The sequence below is a fragment of the Triturus cristatus genome, chromosome 6 (genome assembly GCF_964204655.1).
Source record: "Triturus cristatus chromosome 6, aTriCri1.1, whole genome shotgun sequence".
Classification (NCBI taxonomy): domain Eukaryota; kingdom Metazoa; phylum Chordata; class Amphibia; order Caudata; family Salamandridae; genus Triturus; species Triturus cristatus.
The window spans coordinates 1,656,188,596-1,656,210,303 of record NC_140589.1 but is presented as its reverse complement, the minus strand read 5'-3'; the positions used below and the strand labels follow the sequence as shown (position 1 = coordinate 1,656,210,303).

Sequence of the window (21,708 nt, the reverse complement as noted above, 5' to 3'; positions counted from 1 at the left end):
TAAAGCCGCCCCAGCAGACCCAGCAAACATTAAAGGCCACGTTCCGTTGGATTTGTTAGTAGTCTCCAACGCTAGGAAGAGGGCTAACTCTCAAACGTCAGGGGATGCTCCACCTCCCGACAAGGAGTCCAAACACATGGACGCTTCCGGTAAACGCACAGCATCTCAAGCAGCTAACATATGGCGTATCGCCAACACTCAAGCCTCGTTAGCTAGGTATGATAGTGTGCACTACGACCAGTTAGAGACCCTATTGCAACACCTGCCTGACAAATATAAAAACAGGGCTTACAACCTCATACAAGAGGGTAAGCCCATCACTAACACCTCCATTCGTTGCGCTCTAAACGTGGCAAACACCGCCTCCCGAGCCATAAACACAAGTGTCCTCCTGCGTAGACACGCTTGGCTACGCATTTCCGGTTTTAAACCTGAAGTACAAACTTCCATTCTCAATCAGTCATTTGACCAGGAACACTTGTTCAGACCTACCGTGGATTCATCTCTCGAGAAGATGAAAAAAGACACTGACACGGCTAAATCAATGGGAGCCTTGCAATCGCAAGCTCCCAGACGCTCCTTTCGTCGCTCCTCTTACAGAGGCAACTCCAGAGGCTATTCCTCAGACAACCCCTCCAAATCTTACAAGACTCTCACCCAAACCACATTCACCAAGGATTATCAGAGAGGAGGCTACAGAGGCAATAAAAACAAAGGTAGAGGCAGATCTAACAACACCCGCTCTGCCTCCACCCTTACCCAATGACTTACCTCTGCTCCCCCCGGACCATCCTACACCTGTCGGGGGAAGATTACTACGGTTTCTTCCTGTCTGAAACACCATCACCACAAATGGGTAGGTGAAGCAAATCGTTCAAACAGGCTACTGTCTGGAACTCACCTCCACTCCCCCAACCATACCACCCAGACAGCACCCAATGTCATTAGAACATTTATCACTTCTAAAGCAGGAGGTAATCTCCCTCCTACAAAAACATGCAATAGAACCAGTCCCCCTGCATCAGCAAAACACAGGAGTCTACTCCCCGTATTTCCTCATCCCAAAGAAGGACGGATCTCTGAGACCTATCCTAGACCTCAGACCCCTAAATCTCTAAATACACTCAGACCACTTTCACATGGTCACGCTTCAAAAAGTCCTTCCTCTCCTGTCCCAAGGCGACTTCCTTGCCACTCTAGATATCAAGGACGCCTACTTTCATATTCCCATTCACACCTCTCGCAGAAAATATCTCAGGTTTGTAGTGGAAGGCCAGCACTACCAATTCAAGGTACTCCCTTTCGGAGTCACCACAGCACCCAAAGTATTCACCAAGTGTCTGGCGGTAGTTGCAGCTCATCTGAGAAGGCAACACATTCACATCTTCCCATATTTGGACACACTCACTCAAAAATCCAGCTACTCCACAACTTAGGGTTCACAGTAAACCACGCAAAGTCTCATCTACAACCGTCCCATATACAACAGTACCTCAGTGCCACAATAGACACCTCAACAGCCCTTGCATACTCCAGTCCGGCCAGGATAGCAAGCATGCAGAAACTCCTAACAACATTTCAGCCGCAACACTCTCTTCCAGCTCGAGTGTTCATGCAGCTCATAGGGATGATGGCCACTTGCATATTCATAGTACCTCAGGCAAGAGTCCAAATGCAACCTCTGCAGGAGTGCTTAGCACGTCAGTGGAACCAAGCTCAAGGACAAATCTGGTGTTGGTGGACGGTCGCACTTAACGCACTCTGCAGTGGTGGAACACCAAAAACCTATCCATAGGGCAACTGTTCCTCAAACCGGTTCCACAGATTGTGTTAACAGCGGACGCATCGCGTTCCGGCTGGGGAGCTCATCTATTACATCACACCATGCAGGGCATGTGGACTCCACAACAAAAGTTACTCTACATCAATCACCTGGAGTTGCTAGCGATTTTTCTGGCCCTAAAGGCATTCCAAAAGCAAATATCAGGCAAAGCTGCCCTAATCCGCACCGACAACATGACAGCTATGTACTACATACAGAAACAGGGCGGGACACATTCCCTACAGCTCTCCCAGCTAGCGCAAAGCATTTGGAGATGGGCTATTCCTCAAAACATTTTTCTCCTAGCCCAACATGTTCCAGGAGTGCAGAACAGCATCGCCGATCTGTTAAGTCGTCAAACGCAACAGATTCACAAGTGGGAACTTCATCCACAAGTTCTTCAACCCTTTTTCCAGTTGTGGGGGCAGCCAGAGATAGACCTCTTCGCCACACACAAAAACGTCAAATGCCCAAACTTCGCCGCCAGATATCCACACCCATTGTCCAAAGGCAATTCAATGTGGATGAATTGGTGAGGCAGATTTGCATACGCTTTTCCGCCTCTCCCACTCATCCCACTGATAGTGCGCAAACTACAGCAACAGTCACTGACCCTCATCCTAGTTCCTCCAACATGGGCCAGACAACCGTGGTACACCACATTACTGGAACTGTCTCTAGTCCCGCACCAAAAACTACACCTCTCCCCACGCCTCTTAACCCAGAACCATGGAGAGATCAGACACCCGGACCCAGCACAGCTCAACCTAGTGATCTGGCTCATGAGGTCTTGGAGTTCGGTTACCTTAACCTTCCCCCTGAGTGTATGAACGTTATCAAAGAAGCTAGACGCCCCACCACTAGAGCCTGCTATGCAGCTAAGTGGAAAAGATTTGTGATATATTGCCACAACAACACCATCAATCCTTTAGATGTGTCAATTCAACACATCATAGGTCACCTACTGCATCTCCAAAGGTGTAACTTAGCCTATACATCTATTAGATTACACCTCGCTGCCATAGCAGCCTATTTACACAAAATAGACAGCACTTATCACTCTTCAGGATAACTGCCATCAAAGCATTTATGGAAGGTCTCAAAAGAATAATTCCCCCCAGGGTACCCCACTCCCCTGTGTGGAACTTAAACATTGTCCTGACAAGACTAATGGGTCCTCCTTTTGAACCTCTGCACAAATGCGAAATACAGTTTCTAACATGGAAAGTTGCTTTCCTAGTAGCCATTACTTCCCTTAGAAGAGTCAGTGAGCTACAAGCACTAACTATTCAAGAACCGTTCTTACAACTCCATCATAATAAAGTTGTTCTCAGAACCAATCCAAAATTCCTCCCTAAAGTTATTTCTCCCTTCCACCTCAACCAGTCTGTGAAGTTGCCCGTATTCTTCTTGCAACCACAGACCGTTGCAGAAAAAGCTCTTCACACTCTAGATGTTAAAAGAGAACTGCTTTATTGCATTGAAAGAACAAAACTTTTTCGTAAGACCAAACAACTTTTCGTGTCCTTCTCACCACCACATAAAGGCACCCCATATCCAAATCTGGCATAGTAAGGTGGATTGTCAAATGCATACAGATTTGCTATCACAAAGCTAAACGCACCTTATCTGTTCCTCCTAAAGCCCACTCTGCCCGAAAAATAGGGGCTTCAATGGCATTTTTAGGGAACATTCCCCTAGATGACATATGCCAAGCAGCCACATGGTCTACACCGCACACATTCACAAAACACTATTGTGTAGATGTGCAAACAAAACAACAAGCTAGTGTGGGCCAGGCTGTACTCAAAACACTATTTCAAACTACTGCAACAGATACTGATGGTCGCCGCTAGGAGCGGATACAATCTATGCTCGGTGTGTGACCTGCACCTCATATGTCTCGAACGGAAAATGCTACTTACCAGTATGCTTCTGTTCTTGGCATGTTGAGCTGCAGATCCACACACGCCCACCCGCATCCCCGACTACCTTTATCTGTTCCAGTATTATCTTTTTTAGATTCAGCATACATGGGTATCTTTTCTCTTTCTTACAAAACTCCATCATTTCCCTGATGGCAAAAAAACAATCTGAGGATGGAGCCGATGCCCATGCGCACTATGATCCAAAAGAGGAGTCGCCTATCCCGTGACTTCCAAAGACTTTTCCAAGACAAAAACAAGTGCACATATCCGGGCCCAACACCAGATGGCTATCTATGCTCAGTGTGTGGATCTGCAACTCTACATGCCAAGAACAGATGCATACTGGTAAGTAGCATTTTCCTTCTCTTTAATAATAAATGCATACTAGACACCATTCAAATAAACTACTCGCAGAGGCCAAAAAGCCTGGAAGACAGACCAGGGCATGAAAAATACTATTTTTTTTTTTGCACATCTTGCATGTCACAGCTTACCTCCCTCTAGTCACAAGTCCTACACTTGACCAGCGTTGTATGAAGAGATTGAGAATGTCAGTGATAACACAAAGGCTTGAATCTGAATTTCCAGGCTGAGCCGAGCGATGCCAAAGCTCTTGCTTCATATTTATTTCTCTAGTCCCGCACCGCAAATATCAGTTTTTGCCTCTCCTTCAAGCAGCCAGCCACTTTCTTAGGTTGGCTGTTTCTCTTTACCAAAAAGCCTTTTCAAGTCAGCTGTTTTATCCAGAGCACAGTCATCGTCTCGTCTGTTAGATCTCATTGTAGCCCTGGACTGCCTAGTGGATAGAGCTGCCCCTTAAACTCTGAAATACTACTGTACAGAAAGCAAATCCCGAGCAGCTCCATCACACAGTAACAATCCCCTACACTTTACAGAAAGGAACGCAAGCTCATCGGGTCTACTCCCAAGAACTCTGCTCTTACACTTTACTTATCTAAATTGGCTTTTAAAATTATTCGGTTAACAAAATCGAGGTTTTCAAATCTCAGTGTAATGAAGTATAAAATGTGAAAAGCAAAAATAAAACTGATCTTTAGTAATAAATATGAAGCAAGAGCTTTGGCGTCTCCCGGCTCAGCCGGCAAATTCAGATTCAAGCCTTTGTGTTATCACTGACATTCTCAATTACTTCATACAATGCTGGTCAAGTGTAGGACTTGTGACTAGATTGAAGTAAGCTTTATTTGAATGGTGTCTAGTATAACTCGTATACATTTTGCTGGTGGTCCCTTTGGGGGGAAGGGGTGGGGAGGGTTTAAGGGCTGCCCCCACTCTGTCGAATCATATTTTGGACGCTACCCACTTGGGCCGGTGTTGTTGGTTCGGATTGCTTGCAGATGAACCATTTATGATCTTTGTTTGGTTGGTTCTGGCTCTTTTCCCTTCTTACCCAGTTCATGAATGCCAAGGTATTCAGTTTTTTTGGGGTGCCTTTGTTCGTTCCAGTGGTTTTTTTTTTCTTTTTTTGCTGAGCCTCAGTTTGCTTTCTGGAATTTGCAGGTTCTATCTTTGTAAATGTGGAGTAATACAAATACCACCATGACAATACTATTATTTGGTTGCTTGGTGATGACTGAAGGAACCAAACATTGCTTTGTGCCACTTTGTACCAGTGCGCCTTGGTACTTGCAACTTGCCATTTTTTACATTGAACAGGACGCTCAGCGCAGGGCACCTGGGTGAAGAGGTCAAAGAACATGATCCACCTTAGACGCAGAAGATAAAAAAAAAAGTGTGGTTTCACTTCAGTATATTCTGACCGGCCTTTCCCAGATGTTTCACCAAAATGAACATATGTATCTACCTGTTACGGCATAATGTGTTCCGGTTCGAACACTTTTTGTGTTTTACAAATTGCTCAACAAATGTTCATTGTGCCAACTCGAAGATGCACATACTGACAGGACATTAATGAAATGGATGGTAGCTTCTGGCCATGGTTGCTAATTGTGTACTTCCCAAGAAGGATGCACATTAACATCTGCTGGAACACGCTTTACACTGTTTTGAACAGCTTACATTGATCCAAAAGTGCAAAGCATTATTATGCAATAGATTAAATGTAACTTTATTATTAAAGTGAAGAAGAAATGATGTGGTATAATTTACTGGATTTAAATTCATTATCTAACTTTTTTTAGGTGGCTTGTTTCAGAGATCAGAAAACTTTCAGTGTTCACTTTTCCTCATAACTATGCACCCGCTACACTGCTCAACTGTTTTTGTACATTATTGCACAAAGTGAAAATGCATTGGTCCAGACCATAATAGCCTTACTTGAGGAGGAAAAAATATAACATAAACTGATAAAGAAAAGCACTATTTAATCGAGTGCTGCATATGCATGTGTCCCTATTTAAAATGAGAAATATCTAAAACTATTTTAACCCATGTACCTTTTCAGGGGACATTCCAGGTGGTTGTAAACTAATCCGGAATCGTTCAGACTGTAAAGACATCGATTGGACAACCTACACATGTGTGCTAGGCTTTCAAGTGTTTGGTAAGAACTATTGGGTAACCTTGCTGTGCTATTGCTATTGTTGATAGACACTTTACACATAACATAGTGCAAACTGTACGCAAGCTGTTCAAGTCTAAGATGGAATTTCCTCCTTGTTAGGTGGACAATACTGATGCTAACTGCTCTCTTATTTCCAACCAATGTGGTACCATGCCGCCTAGTCACCAGATCAGGACCTGCTTGCAGAGTGACTCCTCAACGCTTTTCATGATCACTACAAGGCATAAGTACACCTGCAGGGGGTGAGAAAACCTCAATTCCCCGAAGGATGTTCCCAATCCTCAGTTCTTTTTTTCTAAATATTAAGGTGGACTGGAACCCTCCGCTCATCCAGCTGGCATTCCATTCCACCTTTTATTTATTTGTACTTATTTCGTCTTGCACGTCCCACTATGGACATCCCATGTCACAACTTTAAGGTCAATCATTGTGCATCGTGCCACAGTCTTATTTGCAGCTGTATATGTGCACAAAGACCTATGTAGCATGTTTGGGGGACAAAGCCTTCTGGTGCATGCCTGACCCCTGTGTGATAAACTAACCATGTGGTTGCTTAAGAATTGTTTGGTGCGTTTGCAGAAAAAAATAGACGTATTTCACTAAAGACAATGAGTTTCACATTTGAGCAGGAAGAATAAAGAAGTAAGCTCTGGAGCAAAGGAACAAGTGTTTTTAACATGATCCTTGAAACCCAGTGCAGAATTGAGCTGTCCTGTCCAGAGACCCTAGCACTTGGGGTTTACACTGGTTGACCAATAATCAACATTTGCAGTTACACACAATAAAGGGGAATTTGCTTGGTCACACAGCACTATCACCTGGTACCTGGAGATTTGTTTCTGAATAGTCAAGGCAATGGGCAGTGCTTGATTTGGAATTGAAAGATTCTCACAAACTGTACCTTCTGCTGTATTAGGAACTGCTTTGTATTCCCAGGCTTGGTGTGGTGGCTATGGCCAGTGTTTGCCATTTATAGTCGGGCGAGTCTACAGACTAGACATTTGCACAATGCGGTACAGGAATTCTCAGCCTCTCTAAGATGGGATGGTTTGGAGAGGCCGCACTGGAGAGTCTAGTGTCTTCTTGAAGACGGCACGCTGTCAGGAGTGTAGTGTAATCTCAAGATGAAAAGACAAAAACTGCTGGTTCTCTGTTGCAGCTTCGCAGTTCATTGTTATGCAGGATAATCCAGAAGTGATGTAAATGACAGGAGACTTTGCCCTGGTTGTGGATGTCCTTGATCGGTAGCCACATAATCCGACCTTGTGGGCATTGGTTCCAACGGATAACAGAAGATGTGCTCTGCGCCTGCATTCCCCTTCCAGTCAATTATGTAAGGTGAGGAGTGGGTCTGCAAGGCATGTCCTGAATGCTTGTTTCAAAGCTCGCACTGTACCTTTGGTCCGCTTACATTAGGTTCCTTCTTGGCAGATACTTCTCTTGCTTATTACCTATCATGGATCATCACTTGCATGGAGGACACCTCGTATCACCAAGTAGACTAGGACATGGTTAATCCAGTCAACCAGGATTCGCTTTCCTAACATCACCCAGTTTCTCCTGGTCACAGACGCTCTTAACGGCTTTGAACAAGCCTTCTACTGGACAATCCGTTCCAAGCGACTCGGTCTTGTTAACTCTAGCAAGTCACAGTCAGTCACAAAACCTGTTTTTGCCCAATTGCGTCCATAAAAGTACAGATAATAAAAACAATTCTAGCAAGTCCTTTGAACTCTGCGTGAGAACTGGAAGAGGAACTACTACCAGGGATGTTGAGAAGGCACGCAACCAGCATTGGCCTCCTGAATCTGAAGTCCTGATGCACTCTCCACCCACACTAGGCCTTGCCTTATCCTCTGGTTGAGTCACGAGCATCTGCAGTGAAGGGTCCTTTGTCAGTTTATCTACTTTGCTATGTCACTGAGGAGGTTTATGTTGGGTGATGTGACTGATCCTGCAGAACAGTTTGAGTGGTACGATGGAAGTGGTGATGGCAGAAGGGAAGTCCGTGGATGCACGTATGTGATTTGAAGGTTGCACTGTAATGCAGAAAAGAAAACAAGCAGGTACTCATGTGTCAAGCTTTCTACACAAACATTTTCGAAAGAATTGTTAGGCAAATCCTTATCATAGTGCAGAATGAGAATTGAGAAATAAAATGCCCATTAATGCATGAAGATAGTTTTATGAACCAAATTCATAAAATATTGAGCAATATAGTTCTCCTGAGGCTGCATTTTGGTATCTTGCTTACCGCCTACGCCTAATACTTTTTGTTTGCAAGTGGACTCTAGCTCTGTCTTTCCACTTAAAATGTGCATCGTTGTCTGTGGCTATTTGTTTGTCAGAATCTTGCCTGTAGGTAAATTTTAAGCCCGTTTTAATTAAGTCAGTACTGTGAGGAATAGGAGGACTTTATTACAACCTGATGCTGATGTAGCTAGCCTGGATGCAACCACAGACGCTGCTCTATTCTGTCTGGACACAGAAGACAAAACATGGACTGGAAAAAATGGCTTAGTGCACATATTCCCAGAAACAAATACTAGATGGAAATCAACAAATTTTGTACAAATTAACTTATGCTTCGGAGGGAAAATTTGTACAAGTAAGCATGAAGTAAAAGATACTATACTTCGACGTAAGTGACAGAGCAAAAAGAGGAGTGGATAGGGAGGTCACAAACCATAATTGAACAATCACTTTAAAAACGAAAACAAAATATAGCTTTCATTATTCTGTTCAATTTTTTATAGAGGTACAGTAATAAGCAGAAACTAAATATTTATGTCAACATGTTTATTTTTTCCATGCATTAGGTAATTATAGGAAAGATGGAAGCTCTCTGCATGCTTCTATAAATTCTGATCTACTGCATATTTTTAAATCGGACTTGATTAATACTGATGGATTCTGATTCCTTTTGCAACACATTTCTAACTGCTTTTTGGTGTGTTTAATTTTACACGCGAAATATTAATTTTATTGTTCATGTTTTCAAATATCCTAGCTCTTTCATGTGACAGAGCATCACACAAAGGATTTAAGTGGTTAGAGGGAAGGGCGATGGTATGATCTTGTATTATAAGGAATAAAGGACACCCTGCTGTACAATATAAGGATATTGCAAATCACGTTGGATTTCCATGGCATTCTAAAAGAACTCCGCCCTTGTCCACCTATATGGTCATAAAACGGCTCGGTGACTTGCAATATACTTGGTATGTTTGGTGGAGGAACTTTGTCCGATATATATTTTTACGTACATTGGCGGCTCTAGTACCAGTTTAGTTATTGTTAGTTCTTACTTTCTATATTAAAGGCATATTTTTGTTTCTTTAATAATGGGCTTCATTCAATAACTCTGCACAAAACTTTAAGAAAAAAAAAAGTACCTCGTTCATGGAAAATTTCATGCTAATCTGAAAAGTGGGGTGTCCTGAATCATTGATTTCTCATGCTAATTCCCAATAGAAACTTATCTCTCAGATTCAGGAAAAAACGACTGAACAGAATTACACCACAAATGGCAGAAAGTTCGAACTTTACTCCAAAATAGTGTTTTTCATTAATTAGCGTAAATCCATTCAGTAACTTTAAAGAAATTTGTGTTTAAACAATGCTCATGTTGATTATGAAAGGGCTAATCCCCTGCAAAACTTGAAGATAGCTGGACGTTGGTGTCCAGTTATGCTCTGCTTTGCCAATTAAAAGGGGACAAATCAATAATAATGGCTGTCTACAAATGAACAATATGTTGTGGCAGCCATTACAGGACTCAGGGACATCATCCCTGCATCCTGAAAATTATTTAAAAAAGAGGCCGGGTAAGTACCCAATGGAATTGGAAAGGCTGAGACAATCCCAACAGGATCCCCAATTAATTTGCTACCACAACATAGACATTGTGCAGCTATTACAGGACTTGGGGACAAAGCCCCCATTAAAATGCATTGTAGCGACTGGCAGGATTAGAGGTTCAAAAAAGAAACCCATATAAAGGGTGATAACGGATTTTAGTCGCAGTATAAATCATTTGTGGTATTGTACTCATTTTAGAAATGCTGATGATTTCTCATGCGATTATACTCTGTAAAAAATGCTGACCCTCTGCTACGAATGTGATAACCATGTTGTTGAGAGAACTGTTGCCTCTCAGGATTTTCGCATAGAGGCTATGGGAGGTGCTCCAGAAGGTAAAACAAGAGCACAGTATCTATAAGTTCACACGATCTTCCTCAGCCGCGTTAGAATAAAGTCTGATATTCTGAGTAAAGCATGTACTTTCAACAGCAGCAGAAGTGTTGGTTGATTCCCTCTGTTCTTCTGTAGGTTCAACTCCATGTTCTACTGAACAACTAGAGTTCTAGAATTCTGTATTTGTGACTAAACTGTGGCACACCTGAATGTCATCTTGCCATCTTGATTGAATTAAAATCTGTAGAACTGAAAGCATTTTCTACAGAGGATACTGCAGTAAATGAATAAAGTAAGGGGTTCTTTTTGCCATAAAAATTATGGTTCGGGCTCTAGAAAGCTAAAATTATGACACTTTTTCCATGAGTTCTTAAAGATTTACCTCTGCCCTTTCAGTAAAACGTTCTGACATGCAGAGAGAAATGTGTACTTCCAAAACCAGCAGCAGTCTGTCAATTAGCTCCCTAGTAATCCACTGCAGAGTGCTAATATTTCGTATTCAAGGCAGATGTTTGGGTGCCATTTTGTTGGGATGGGAGATGTTGCATTTGAAGCATTTCCTGTAAAGCAGGCAGAGATAAATGAGTACTGAGCTGTGAATATAGGTATGAAACCAACAACTTAAAATATGAGAGGTATGGGTTTTTATTACTTTGGGAAAATAAGGTATTTTTAAAAGGGCTAAAAATAGCTGGAGCGAAATGTCTGCACAAGTACAGACCCCGTATCCATATCTGTTTGCACAGCCTACCCATCTTCTCAGTTGCTAAAAGTTTGCTAAATTTAAAATGGAAACATTTTAGTGTGTATATGTATGTATGTGAGTCTGTGTGTATATATTATATTTTCAGTGAAAAAAACAAGGTTAAAGTGACATTATAATTAGAGTAAGTGCTAGGACCTTAAATTATTTTACAAAAAAAAGGAAATTCACTGAAGGAATCAAGAGTTAAAGTGGGTGGGTGTTGAAATAAAAGGAGCAGGATTTGCTAGATCTTAATTTTCGGATGTATTCATGAAATAACCCCCACCACTGGTCGTATGAACTTTTGTTAGTCGACTAGGAGAAATTAAAAGGAAGATTCATCTACATCAAACATGTAAAAGATAAAATCATTAAAGACTTTTGTACAGTCAATAATGAGAATTTGTGTGAGTTAAAGAATTTTATTAATCAGTTTTTAAAAATCAGTATTAATTCAATACACATTATTAAGTATGAACATTAGAAATGAATACAATTCAGTAATCAATATTAGGAAAAATACAATATTTGTGAGAATGACAGTTAAAATTTAAATAATACGGCAATCATGCTACATAAAGGAAAAACCCTAATCTAAATTTAATTGGATTGAAATAGAATAAGGTGTCAATTCAGAAACCCTGTAAAGAGTTCTGACGAGAGAATAACTGCATAAGCATTAAGCCTTTGCACTTTAATTAAAAGTCTTAAACTGGAAAGTATTCTGAGCTATAAATCAGCAGACATCATAATAAAGCAGAAAATACGTTTAAAATAATCTCTCATAAAGAAATAGGTGGTACCAAGGAACCCAGTGATGGGTCTCCAGGAATTACAAGTAAGAGACTCAATCTCTACTCTAGGAACACGCGCTAATATAAACACATCAACCTGTGAGTTGAAACAAGTTTTACATTCTTCGTTCACAGCAACCAATAAGATTTCAGCAGATTCCTGGGAATAGGTAAACTCCTCAATTTCTCATGTCTTCACAATGAGCCTTAGACACAAGCCCTTCAAAAGATACTTTGTCCACATTTTGCGGTTAAGACCGTTCTTCCCATGAATCATCATTGTTGTCTCCTCTTTGTGAGAACCTCACTGTCAGTTGTCTAACACAAAGCAAATGCCTATTCCCTAGCTAACAGAAGGCTTCTGGAAAGTTACAGCATCTGCAGCAAAAAAGAAAAAAAAGAAAAACATTCCATGCAAAACAGCACTTCAATGTTAAAATAGGCCTTTCAATGCTAAAGTGAAGCTTCCATTAATATGGCATCAGCAGTCAGGTTGACTTAAATCAGCAGTTACATTATTTTATTATAGACTAAGAAGATCTAGGTATGATTACCTACTGCAGATATTTAGTTTATTATAGGTGTTTTAGTTAAACATCAAATTTCGCACTGTTCAATAAAAATGCACCCGTCATTAAAAATTCGCTGTAACAGAATGAGACCTGAGTGAACATTAAAAAACCTCTGAAATACACCTATTTTATTTTTGTGAACTAACTAGAATCCTCATCATGCACTGTTTATGACCTCATATATTACGTCACTCATGACATGTTAAATGACATCATTGATGACACCACTCATGACATCTTGGTCATAGCCTCCTGCCAGACCCTGCATCCAAACATTAAGACTTGTACTCAGAGCCTAGGCTCTGGCAGGGCCCTGTACCCAACGCTACACAGGCATTAAACCTCCACTGCACACAATCTTCAGCCATATATAGAACAGTTTTGACCCATGGCTTAGCCTGTAGCCAGGGTCCGCACCGCACCTCCAGAAACAGGAACCCCCCCCCCCTCTTTGCACAGATTTTGAACACACAGAAGAGGTTGTCTGCAGGACCTGAGGTCACACCAGACTGTGCATCCAACATACAATAGAGGTTGGGCTGTGGGCTTGCCCTGTGGCCAGAATATGCTCCAACCCTCCGAATGTGGCCAACCCCTGCGACAAAGCAAGGGACTGGCCGCAGGTGCCCGCCTACAGCCAGGCCCTGCATCCACCCTTATATGACCACCTAACCCACTACTTGCTCAGCCTTCAACCCTTCACAGCAAAGATTGACCAAAGGGTCTCTTTTTTTAATGATGTTCAGCCGCCATCTATCTGCACTATGAATTCTCAGAATGTCAGACTAAATTATTTTAGAGGTTTTCATGCAAGTGGCTAATACTAGCTCCTATATCAGAGAATGTTCTTATTTTTTGACAACACCACATTTAGAAAGGTTGATTGTGGAAACTCATTGGTACAATGGATGTATCCATCCTGTGGTTTTGTGCGAACTAAAGACTTCTAGTAGAAGACAAGGCTTCTCATTGTTCCCTCATTTCTGAGTATATTCTATAACAAATACTCTGCTGCTGTTGAGAAATGGAGAAAGTCACCACAAATTAGCCCACTTAGCCAAGAATATAATATGTTCATTTATTTATTTTTAGTTTTCATGCGGTATGCATTCCATATTATATGTGCTGCAAAGCATTTGGAGAGGTGTGGGATACATAGGGTTAAGCTGAAGCTATTGTGTTAGTTTGTAATTTATTCTTGTTCTTTTTGATACTTTTATGTATACTATGTGTTAAATAAATTTTTTTGCATCTTAGGAGTGTGGCCTGAAGGGTCAGACGGAACCGATATTAATGCCGTAATAAGATCCCACAACCGAAAGATGATAGCCGTAGCTGATGATTTCTGCAAGGTCCATCTATTTCAGTATCCATGTTCTAAACCAAAGGTAAATCTGATTTATTTAGTTAAAGACTGGTCGTTGAATCTCCAAGGAACATACAAATATCTTTTACATCTTAACTTTATCTGTATTCCAAATGATGGCTTAATATTCGACTTTTTGTTTCCTGCATAAACCAGTTTATTTTAAAACATCATGTTTATGCTATCTGCTCATGTATGCAGCATTTCTGACAAGTGTCGCTCTGGTTGCTTCTTTCTAAAGACCGATAATCTTTGATTTACTCAATGCTCTGTGCAATTTGTTTTCTTCTGTACTACATCAAATTAATAAAGGTTCTCCCTTTCTTGTCCTCCACTTTTAAGAGGTAGTTGCACAAAATATTTTTTCCCCCACAGTATCCAATGAAATGTGTGCAAATAAAGATTCCTCAAACACACAGTACCAACAGTTTAACCTGTTTTTCCTCTGCAGATAGATTTGTCACATACCCAAATTCTGGCCTTTACTAAAAGAACAATGTACCTCCTTACTTTCTGAAAATAAATGTATTTACACAGACTCATCCAAAAATAGCAACCACTCTTACTGGGGAAGGTGCCTTTCCATTCTGAAACCCGAAAATCTTGATTGGTCACAAAGTAAAGTCTTTAATCTTGAAACCCGTCTCTTGTGTTTTAGTCCTATTTATCCTTTGATTTAATCTGTTGTACTTGTGACTACATTATTTGAATTCTTAATTTAACGTGACTGAACCTCTTTTCGGTGTGCCATCACTCACCATAATGGGTCTTGTGTTTAATTTTATGTTTGTAGCATGTGTAGCTGTAGATAAACATGCTCTGCCTACTCCTTCTATCTAGTGTTGCCCTTGCTATTGCAACTTGATTTTTTTATAAGAACTCAGAGTCAAAAGAACTGTTGTGACCCCTCTATTAGTCCACAATACATGAGGACAGAAACTCCACCTTGGGATTCTTTTCTTCCAACATCTGGTTTGAACCGTTCGAGCAAAAGCTCCAAAACAGACGCATTCACGCCTACTTTTCAGGCCAAACTCTTAGACACTTTGTGACCTACAATTAAGAACACAACTGGCAAACTTTCTCCACCTCCGAGAGACTTGTAGTTAACAGGTTGAATTTTCAGAGGGTGGCCAAAGGAGATCTTGGAAAGTGCCTCCTTCCAATTCTGCCTAAGTTGCAACACTAAATACTGGTGGTTGGACCAGTACAGTGTTTTCGACCTTTGTCTCTAACCCCCTTGAACATGACAACAACACGTGCAACTTCTACGCTGCCTTGAGCTACAAGAAGACATTTGGTGGTTACTGCCTAGAGAGATGCTAAATGCATCTTAAGATGCAATGACTATACTCGCTTGAGACCCTGACATCTTCAGGAAACGGGACCCTTCTTAGCCCGAAGAAGCTGGACGCTTGGGCATTCTGGTGGCAGAAGGCACAGCCACCCCCGAGATACTCTGCTCCAACTCCTCTAACAAGCGTGACAAAACTGAGACTCCAGCTCTGAAAACTTCCAACCCTCACACCAAGAGACACCCGGGTGTGCTGGTGTGGCACGGACATCCAGAGGCCAGGTAACAAAGCTGTGATGACAAAAACACGCCAAGGCAGAGCCCCGCTTCCACATGAGATGGGTTATGAGCCCTGAGCGGAGCCTTAAAAGGCAACGACTTTTAGGTCTGACTCCAGCCCCACATGCTGGTTGACTTCAAGACCAGGCCTCGACACCCACCAAGTCGCTGCTGCCCAAAAGCATTGAGCCACACCAGTAGCTGCCAAACAGATGCCAAAAGCACCTTTAATGCCAAGGTCAGACAGCTGCTCCTATTCTGCCACCTCTACCTGAACTGAAGTCTGACACCAAGCAAAGTACTCTTACACCCAAAACCTGCAAGGTGTTACTAGGTGAGCCTGCTTATATGCTCTCGTGCACACACACAACAAGGGCAGGTTCACATTTTGAAGAGGAGCTGGCCTCAAGAAATGAAAGGACTAGCAGCAGAAGGCCGCAAACCCACCTTCTTACTCCAAGGTACTCTCCTTCACCAATTGTTCTTCCCTCCTTCCTCCCACTCAGCCACCATATCCTGACTCCTTGGACAGGGCAGTCCACACTTTTTCAAATCCAGGGAACCCCACGTCTAGACGCTAGACCCCACGACCTATGGAGTGGGATGACCCCTGATACTACTATAGAGTTGACTCTATAGACAACTAGAACATAGAGCCCTACTCCACAAACCATTTCCTACAATTACAAGGAGCCAGTAAAGGCGCTGGTTGTCATGCCTAGGGTGGACAAATAATACAAGATGCTCGCCTTCTGACCCACTTTCCATTCACTGTCTGGTTACTCAAGACTCCCTTGATACAGTGTGGAAACCTGCTTCAGCACAGGCGACATGTGAGGTTTGCTAGAAAAGGAGAGCAAGTGTATTGATGTAGCTGGCAAGCCAAGTGGGGACCGCCCCCCTTTGGTGCATTACCAAGTGGGCCTCCTCTCCCCATATGTTAGGTACCATTGGTAGAAATTGGTAAAGCTACTCCAAGAAACCCATAGGAGAAGGGACAAGAGCGTGTGACCAAGGAAACAGTTATATCTAACGCCAGCATTCACTACACCCTCAAATCAGCAAAGCCGATACCCAATGCATCAATGAAATATCTTTATACAGTGCCATGTTGGCTACGTATCTGGGGGATAAGACCAGAGGTATAGCAGTATCTTCTCAATCTTTTGTTCAACGGAGAGCATTTAATTGGCTCACAGGTCAAGATACAAGAGAAAATGAACACACTGAAATAGCCAAATCTATGGGTGCTCTTCAAGACACTGTCCTGAAAACTGTGTTTTGGAGACAGCAGTTCTGAGGCAGAGCGAAGAGAACTTCACCCAGTCAGGAGCAAGTTTAGCAGTGCCAACATCTGTCCTTTCAAGGTCCAAGAAACGCAAGAAGTACACCAAGAGCGGTTACAGGTCAACAACTGGGGCAAAAGTACAGGCAGCTCCTGCAGGTCACCTCCAAACTGTGACTTTGCACTGGTCCCAGATTACACACCTGTCGAGGGGAGATTAGGGTATTTCCTTCCCTACAGTGAGGAGATCACCTCGGATCAGTGGGTCCTCGTGGTGGTCTAGTAAGGCTACTGTCTCGAACTGCTGGAAGGCACTCTTCGCTAACGGCGCCATTGAACTGCTACACCCACACCAAAAAGGACAGTAATTTGGTCAGGTCCTAAGTATCTACTTCAATTACAACATCCTGTTGGAGCACTCTCACATGACCACCCTCTAGGACTTAATGAATTAGCTGGGTCTAAAGGATGCTTACTTACATATCCCGATCCACCGGCGCCGCCACCGGTTCCTTCACTTTGTGGTAAGTGGACAACACTGCCAGTTCAAAGCTCTGCCCTTCGAAGTGACTTCCACACCAATGATGTTTATAATGTCAAGAGGTGGCAAACATGCATCTGTGCAGAAGCGCCATCTGTGTCCTTCCATACTTAGCTGGCTGACTGATAAAGAGCAGCAGCAGCCAACAATGCCTAGCACACACTCGGACACTGGTGTTCCTACTTCACAGTCTAGGATTTACTATCAATGTCCTAAAATCCTACCTCCAACACCATAAATCAAGCCCTTTCTAAGCTCCATACTATCTGTTACAGAGAGCGCATACAATGGTGAGCAAAGGGTGAAGCAATTCCAAGAGGTACTGCCTCCTGTTTCATTTTGGGTTTTTAGTTACAATTTGGAAATTGCCACTTTTGGGAAGTTGACATTTTCTTGTCTCAGCCATTTGGTGCCTGCAGCCTATATCCTGGTTCACATGACAAGGTGCAGCTGGCATTTGGTATTTGTGTATTTCTCCCAAACAAGGAGACAGAGGGGGAATAGGTGTTGACAGGATGGGAAATCTCTGACTTGATGAGGGGAGGAGCTGTCACCTACCACACTTACATAGCACAAAGGCTCTGCCTCAGCACACTCACAAAGGGTTTCACATGAGTGTTTTGTGCCCCCAGACAAGCTAGGGCCAAGGCAGCAAATTCCAAATACCTCTGGGGTGGAAAACTCCAGAACCACCTTCTACTTCAAAGCTGGCACCATAAGCAGATATTGAACCCGCACTCTTCAGTACGCCTCTGGACCTGTGGAAGGCTCAGAAGGATTTCTCTGCTACCCTACCTTCTCTACTACCTTCGAAGGACTGGACCTACATCTTGAACCCAGGACCACCAGAGTACCTCCAAGGGCTAGTTGTCTGGTCTCCTGATCAGAAACTCAGGGCAGAAGAGGCTCCAACCAACTTGCACCTGGAGTCTGCCTGCTGTGAGTCTTGCCACCCCAGTCCTGGACCCTGAGAAGTAGGCCTGAAGGTGCTCTGCCAGCCTAGCTGTGGTCTCTTGGGCACAACCGACGCAGCGTGACGCATGTCCTTGTAGCTCCATAGTGGAACCGCTGCTGCACATCCCCGATGCATGAGCTCACATCGCAGCTCCTAGAAACTGCCACTGCATGACACATCTTCAACGCAGGACTTTGCCTCACAAGCCTTCATCAACATCCTTCTCTACGCCTATGCAGGACCTCGCATTGCAAGCACCGTCGACTGCTTTATGTGAACCACTGCTGAGCGACGCGTCTCCAATGCAGGATCTCTCATTGTAGCCCGCTGCTTCTTCAGAACTGCCAGTGGCGCAGGATCTTGCAACGCTCCGCAACCAGGATTTAAGGTACTTTGATCATCTGTCCTAACTTGGTCCCTGTACCCAGCCCATGCTTCATCACAGTCAGCCTGAACTTGGAACTTTGTCCTATTCTGACACAACCAGATAACCACAGTTGGCTCTTGGTGCTTTTAAGCACTATTTTTACCAAAATCTTTAAAATTGCTAACCTCCGGTAGTATTGATTACATTTTTGTTGTTTTCGGTCTAAAAAAAATAAATTACATTTGACTCTTTTTTTTCTAAATTGGTCAACTGGTGTACCAGAGGGTTGAGCACATGTTAATTTTGGGGTTTCTTGTGTCACCATAACAAGAATTGTAGTTGCTGCTTGAGGTGGGTTTTACCTAACTCAACCAGTAACCCAGTTTTCTACACATTGCAATAGTGCCCCAAATGGGATTACACATGCACATCCCTCTAAGAGTGCCTTGCACAGTAATGGTTACGACCGGAAGGCTTGTGATAAAAGGTAGTGTTTTTAAAAGTGAAAAGAGCTAGTGTTTTTAGAGGCCCTCATTCAGTGAATTATGCAGTGATGAAATGGCAACAGACTGTTGCTCAGCGGGCCTTTCCTCAACACTCTCCCACAAGTGGCCATTATCACCAATGCCTCACTTTTGGAAGGAGGGTGCACCTTAATCACATCCCTGTTTAAGGCACCTGGACTCCCCAGCACCAGGTCTGTTCCATCAATTACCTTAAACCCCTGGTGGTCCTTCTAGACCTGAAAGCCTTACTCAGGCTCAACCAGGGAAGACAGTCATCTTAGAGAACAACAACATGACTGACATGTAGTAAATTCAAAAGGAAGGGGTAAATCTCACTCCCCACTGCTGTCTGCACGTACTCTGAAGAACTGCCATTGGGCAATCTACATCCAGCGCCACCTTGCCTGGGGTGGACCGTGACTTTGTATACCTACTCAGAACATGTCCATAAGAGAATTCCACCCACAAGTTATCCTTTCATTGGTGTGGCACCCCCACCATTGACCTCTTCACTACTGCAAAAGAAAAAGATTTCAAAACTTCACTTCCAGGTCCTCTCACACATAGTCCATGGGCAATGCACTATAGATGAATGGGTCAGGGATATTGCCTATGCTTTTCCTCCTCTTCCCCTCATCCTGTACCTGTTAAGGAAGATGCGTCAGGTGTCCATGACACTCATCAGAGTGGCCTCTATGTGGAAGATGCAACCTTAGTACTCCATTCTATTAGAGATGTCCTTCAGCCCCCAACTGCAGGATGTCACTGAGGCAGAACAGTGTCACTCAACATCAAAATGAACTCTTACACCAAACAGCTCAACCTAACAATTTGGCCCCTGAGTTCCTAGAGTTTAGTTATCTAAGCTTCCCAGAGGAATGTATGCTTATGCTGTGTGAGGCTCTTAAACCCACCACACATACATGTTACGCGACCAGGTGGAAAAGATTTGTCCTTTACTGTCTATCACAACAAATAGACCTTTTGCAGCCTCTGTGCGAGATATCATCTGCTACCTCCCGTCCTTTCAAAAGGGAGGCCTGTCATTCACCTCCATATGCTTGCACCTAGCCACAGTTACAGTATATATGCAAACGAGGGAACTATCATTCGTTTTCAAAATGCAGGTGATGACGGCCTTCATGGAGGGGCTGCCCTATGAACTACTCCACTCCTGTAACTTGCAGTTTCTGTCATGGAACGTAGTTTTCCTAATATAGCCTCTCTCTGACATATTAGTGATCTTTATGCCATGACAATTCAGGAAACCTCTATTCAGGTCCATTGGTAGGGTGAGGACCTCAGGACCAACCCAAATGTTTTGCCCAAGGTAGTCCCACACCTTTCACCTAAGTTAGACAGTTGAGCTGCCTATATTCTTTCAACAACCAGACTCAATAGCTGAAAGGGCCTTACACACCCTAGATGTTAAAAGGGGACTCGTACTATAAAGATAGGGCCTAGTGCTTTTGTGAAACAAATCCACTTTTGTTGGCCTTTGCCAGACCCTACTAGGGACACGCCATCTCTGAACTGGGCATTGAGAGATTAACTGTTAAGTGCATTCAGACTTGCTATGCTAAGGCAAAACATGCACTTGTGTGCCCCCCCAGCGCACACTTCACGTGCAGAAAGGGTGTTTCCTTGGCTCTCCTCTGGAACAGCCCGCTAGCGACTTCTGCAAAACTGCAACATGGTCAACACCACACACATTCACTAAACACTACTGTGTTACTATTCTAGCCTGTCAACCGGCAGTGATTGCCCAACTTGTGCTAAGAACTCCGTTCCAAACATCTGCGTCATCTGCCCGCTAGCTACCCCTTGTGAGAAAGTGTTTTACAGTCTATGCAGAACATGTATATTTAGAGTCACATGCTACGAACTGAAGATATTTCTTACCCTGTAAGCATCTGTTTGTAGCCTGTAACGCTGTAGATTCACAAGCGCCCACCCCTCTTTCTGGAAGCTGGTGAGGTTCACAGATGTTTTTCTTTTCCTTCAACTTACATATCACAATGCACAGCACACTTGTCTTGAAAACTACACTCAACTTGCACTACTCAACTGCAGGTTAGAAAACAATCTGTTTCTGTGTCCTCGTGCATTGTGAACTGTGGAAAGTCACAATGCATCTTATGACTGAGTACTTTTAGCAAAAGCAAGTTGCAATGTTTGAGCTGAACACTAGATGGCAAGAGTATGCAGAGCAAGCACATCTATACCATTACAGTCTATGGACAGATGCTTACAGGGTAAGTAACGTTTTCCTTCTATTTCTTTTGCACAGAGACAGTATTACCTTTATGTGCATGGATAAACAGGTTAATAGTGCAGTCCTTAGGGTTTCACATTACTGCTATACTTCATAGCATTTTGTTAGGAAAAGAAATGCCTTTTCCTTCGTTCATGCAGTCATTTCTGTGCTTGGTTTGCTTACATCATCTCTGTTAAGGCCATCTCATCTTTGGGCACCATATAGTTGTATATATCTCAAAGAGGAAAGTTCCAA

The 21,708-nt window shown here is 43.0% G+C and overlaps 1 protein-coding gene across 10 annotated transcripts in view; it reads left to right on the top strand.

The window, feature by feature from the left end:
* EML4 (EMAP like 4) overlaps nucleotides 1-21,708 on the top strand; it is a 677,127-nt gene that overhangs the window by 644,278 nt on the left and 11,141 nt on the right. For all 10 annotated transcript variants that reach the window (XM_085612817.1, XM_085612810.1, XM_085612815.1 and 7 more), the window contains 2 exons: nucleotides 6,176-6,274; nucleotides 13,861-13,991. In XM_085612817.1, coding sequence (XP_085468943.1) covers nucleotides 6,176-6,274; nucleotides 13,861-13,991 — 230 coding nt within the window. The remainder of the gene's footprint in view (nucleotides 1-6,175; nucleotides 6,275-13,860; nucleotides 13,992-21,708) is intronic.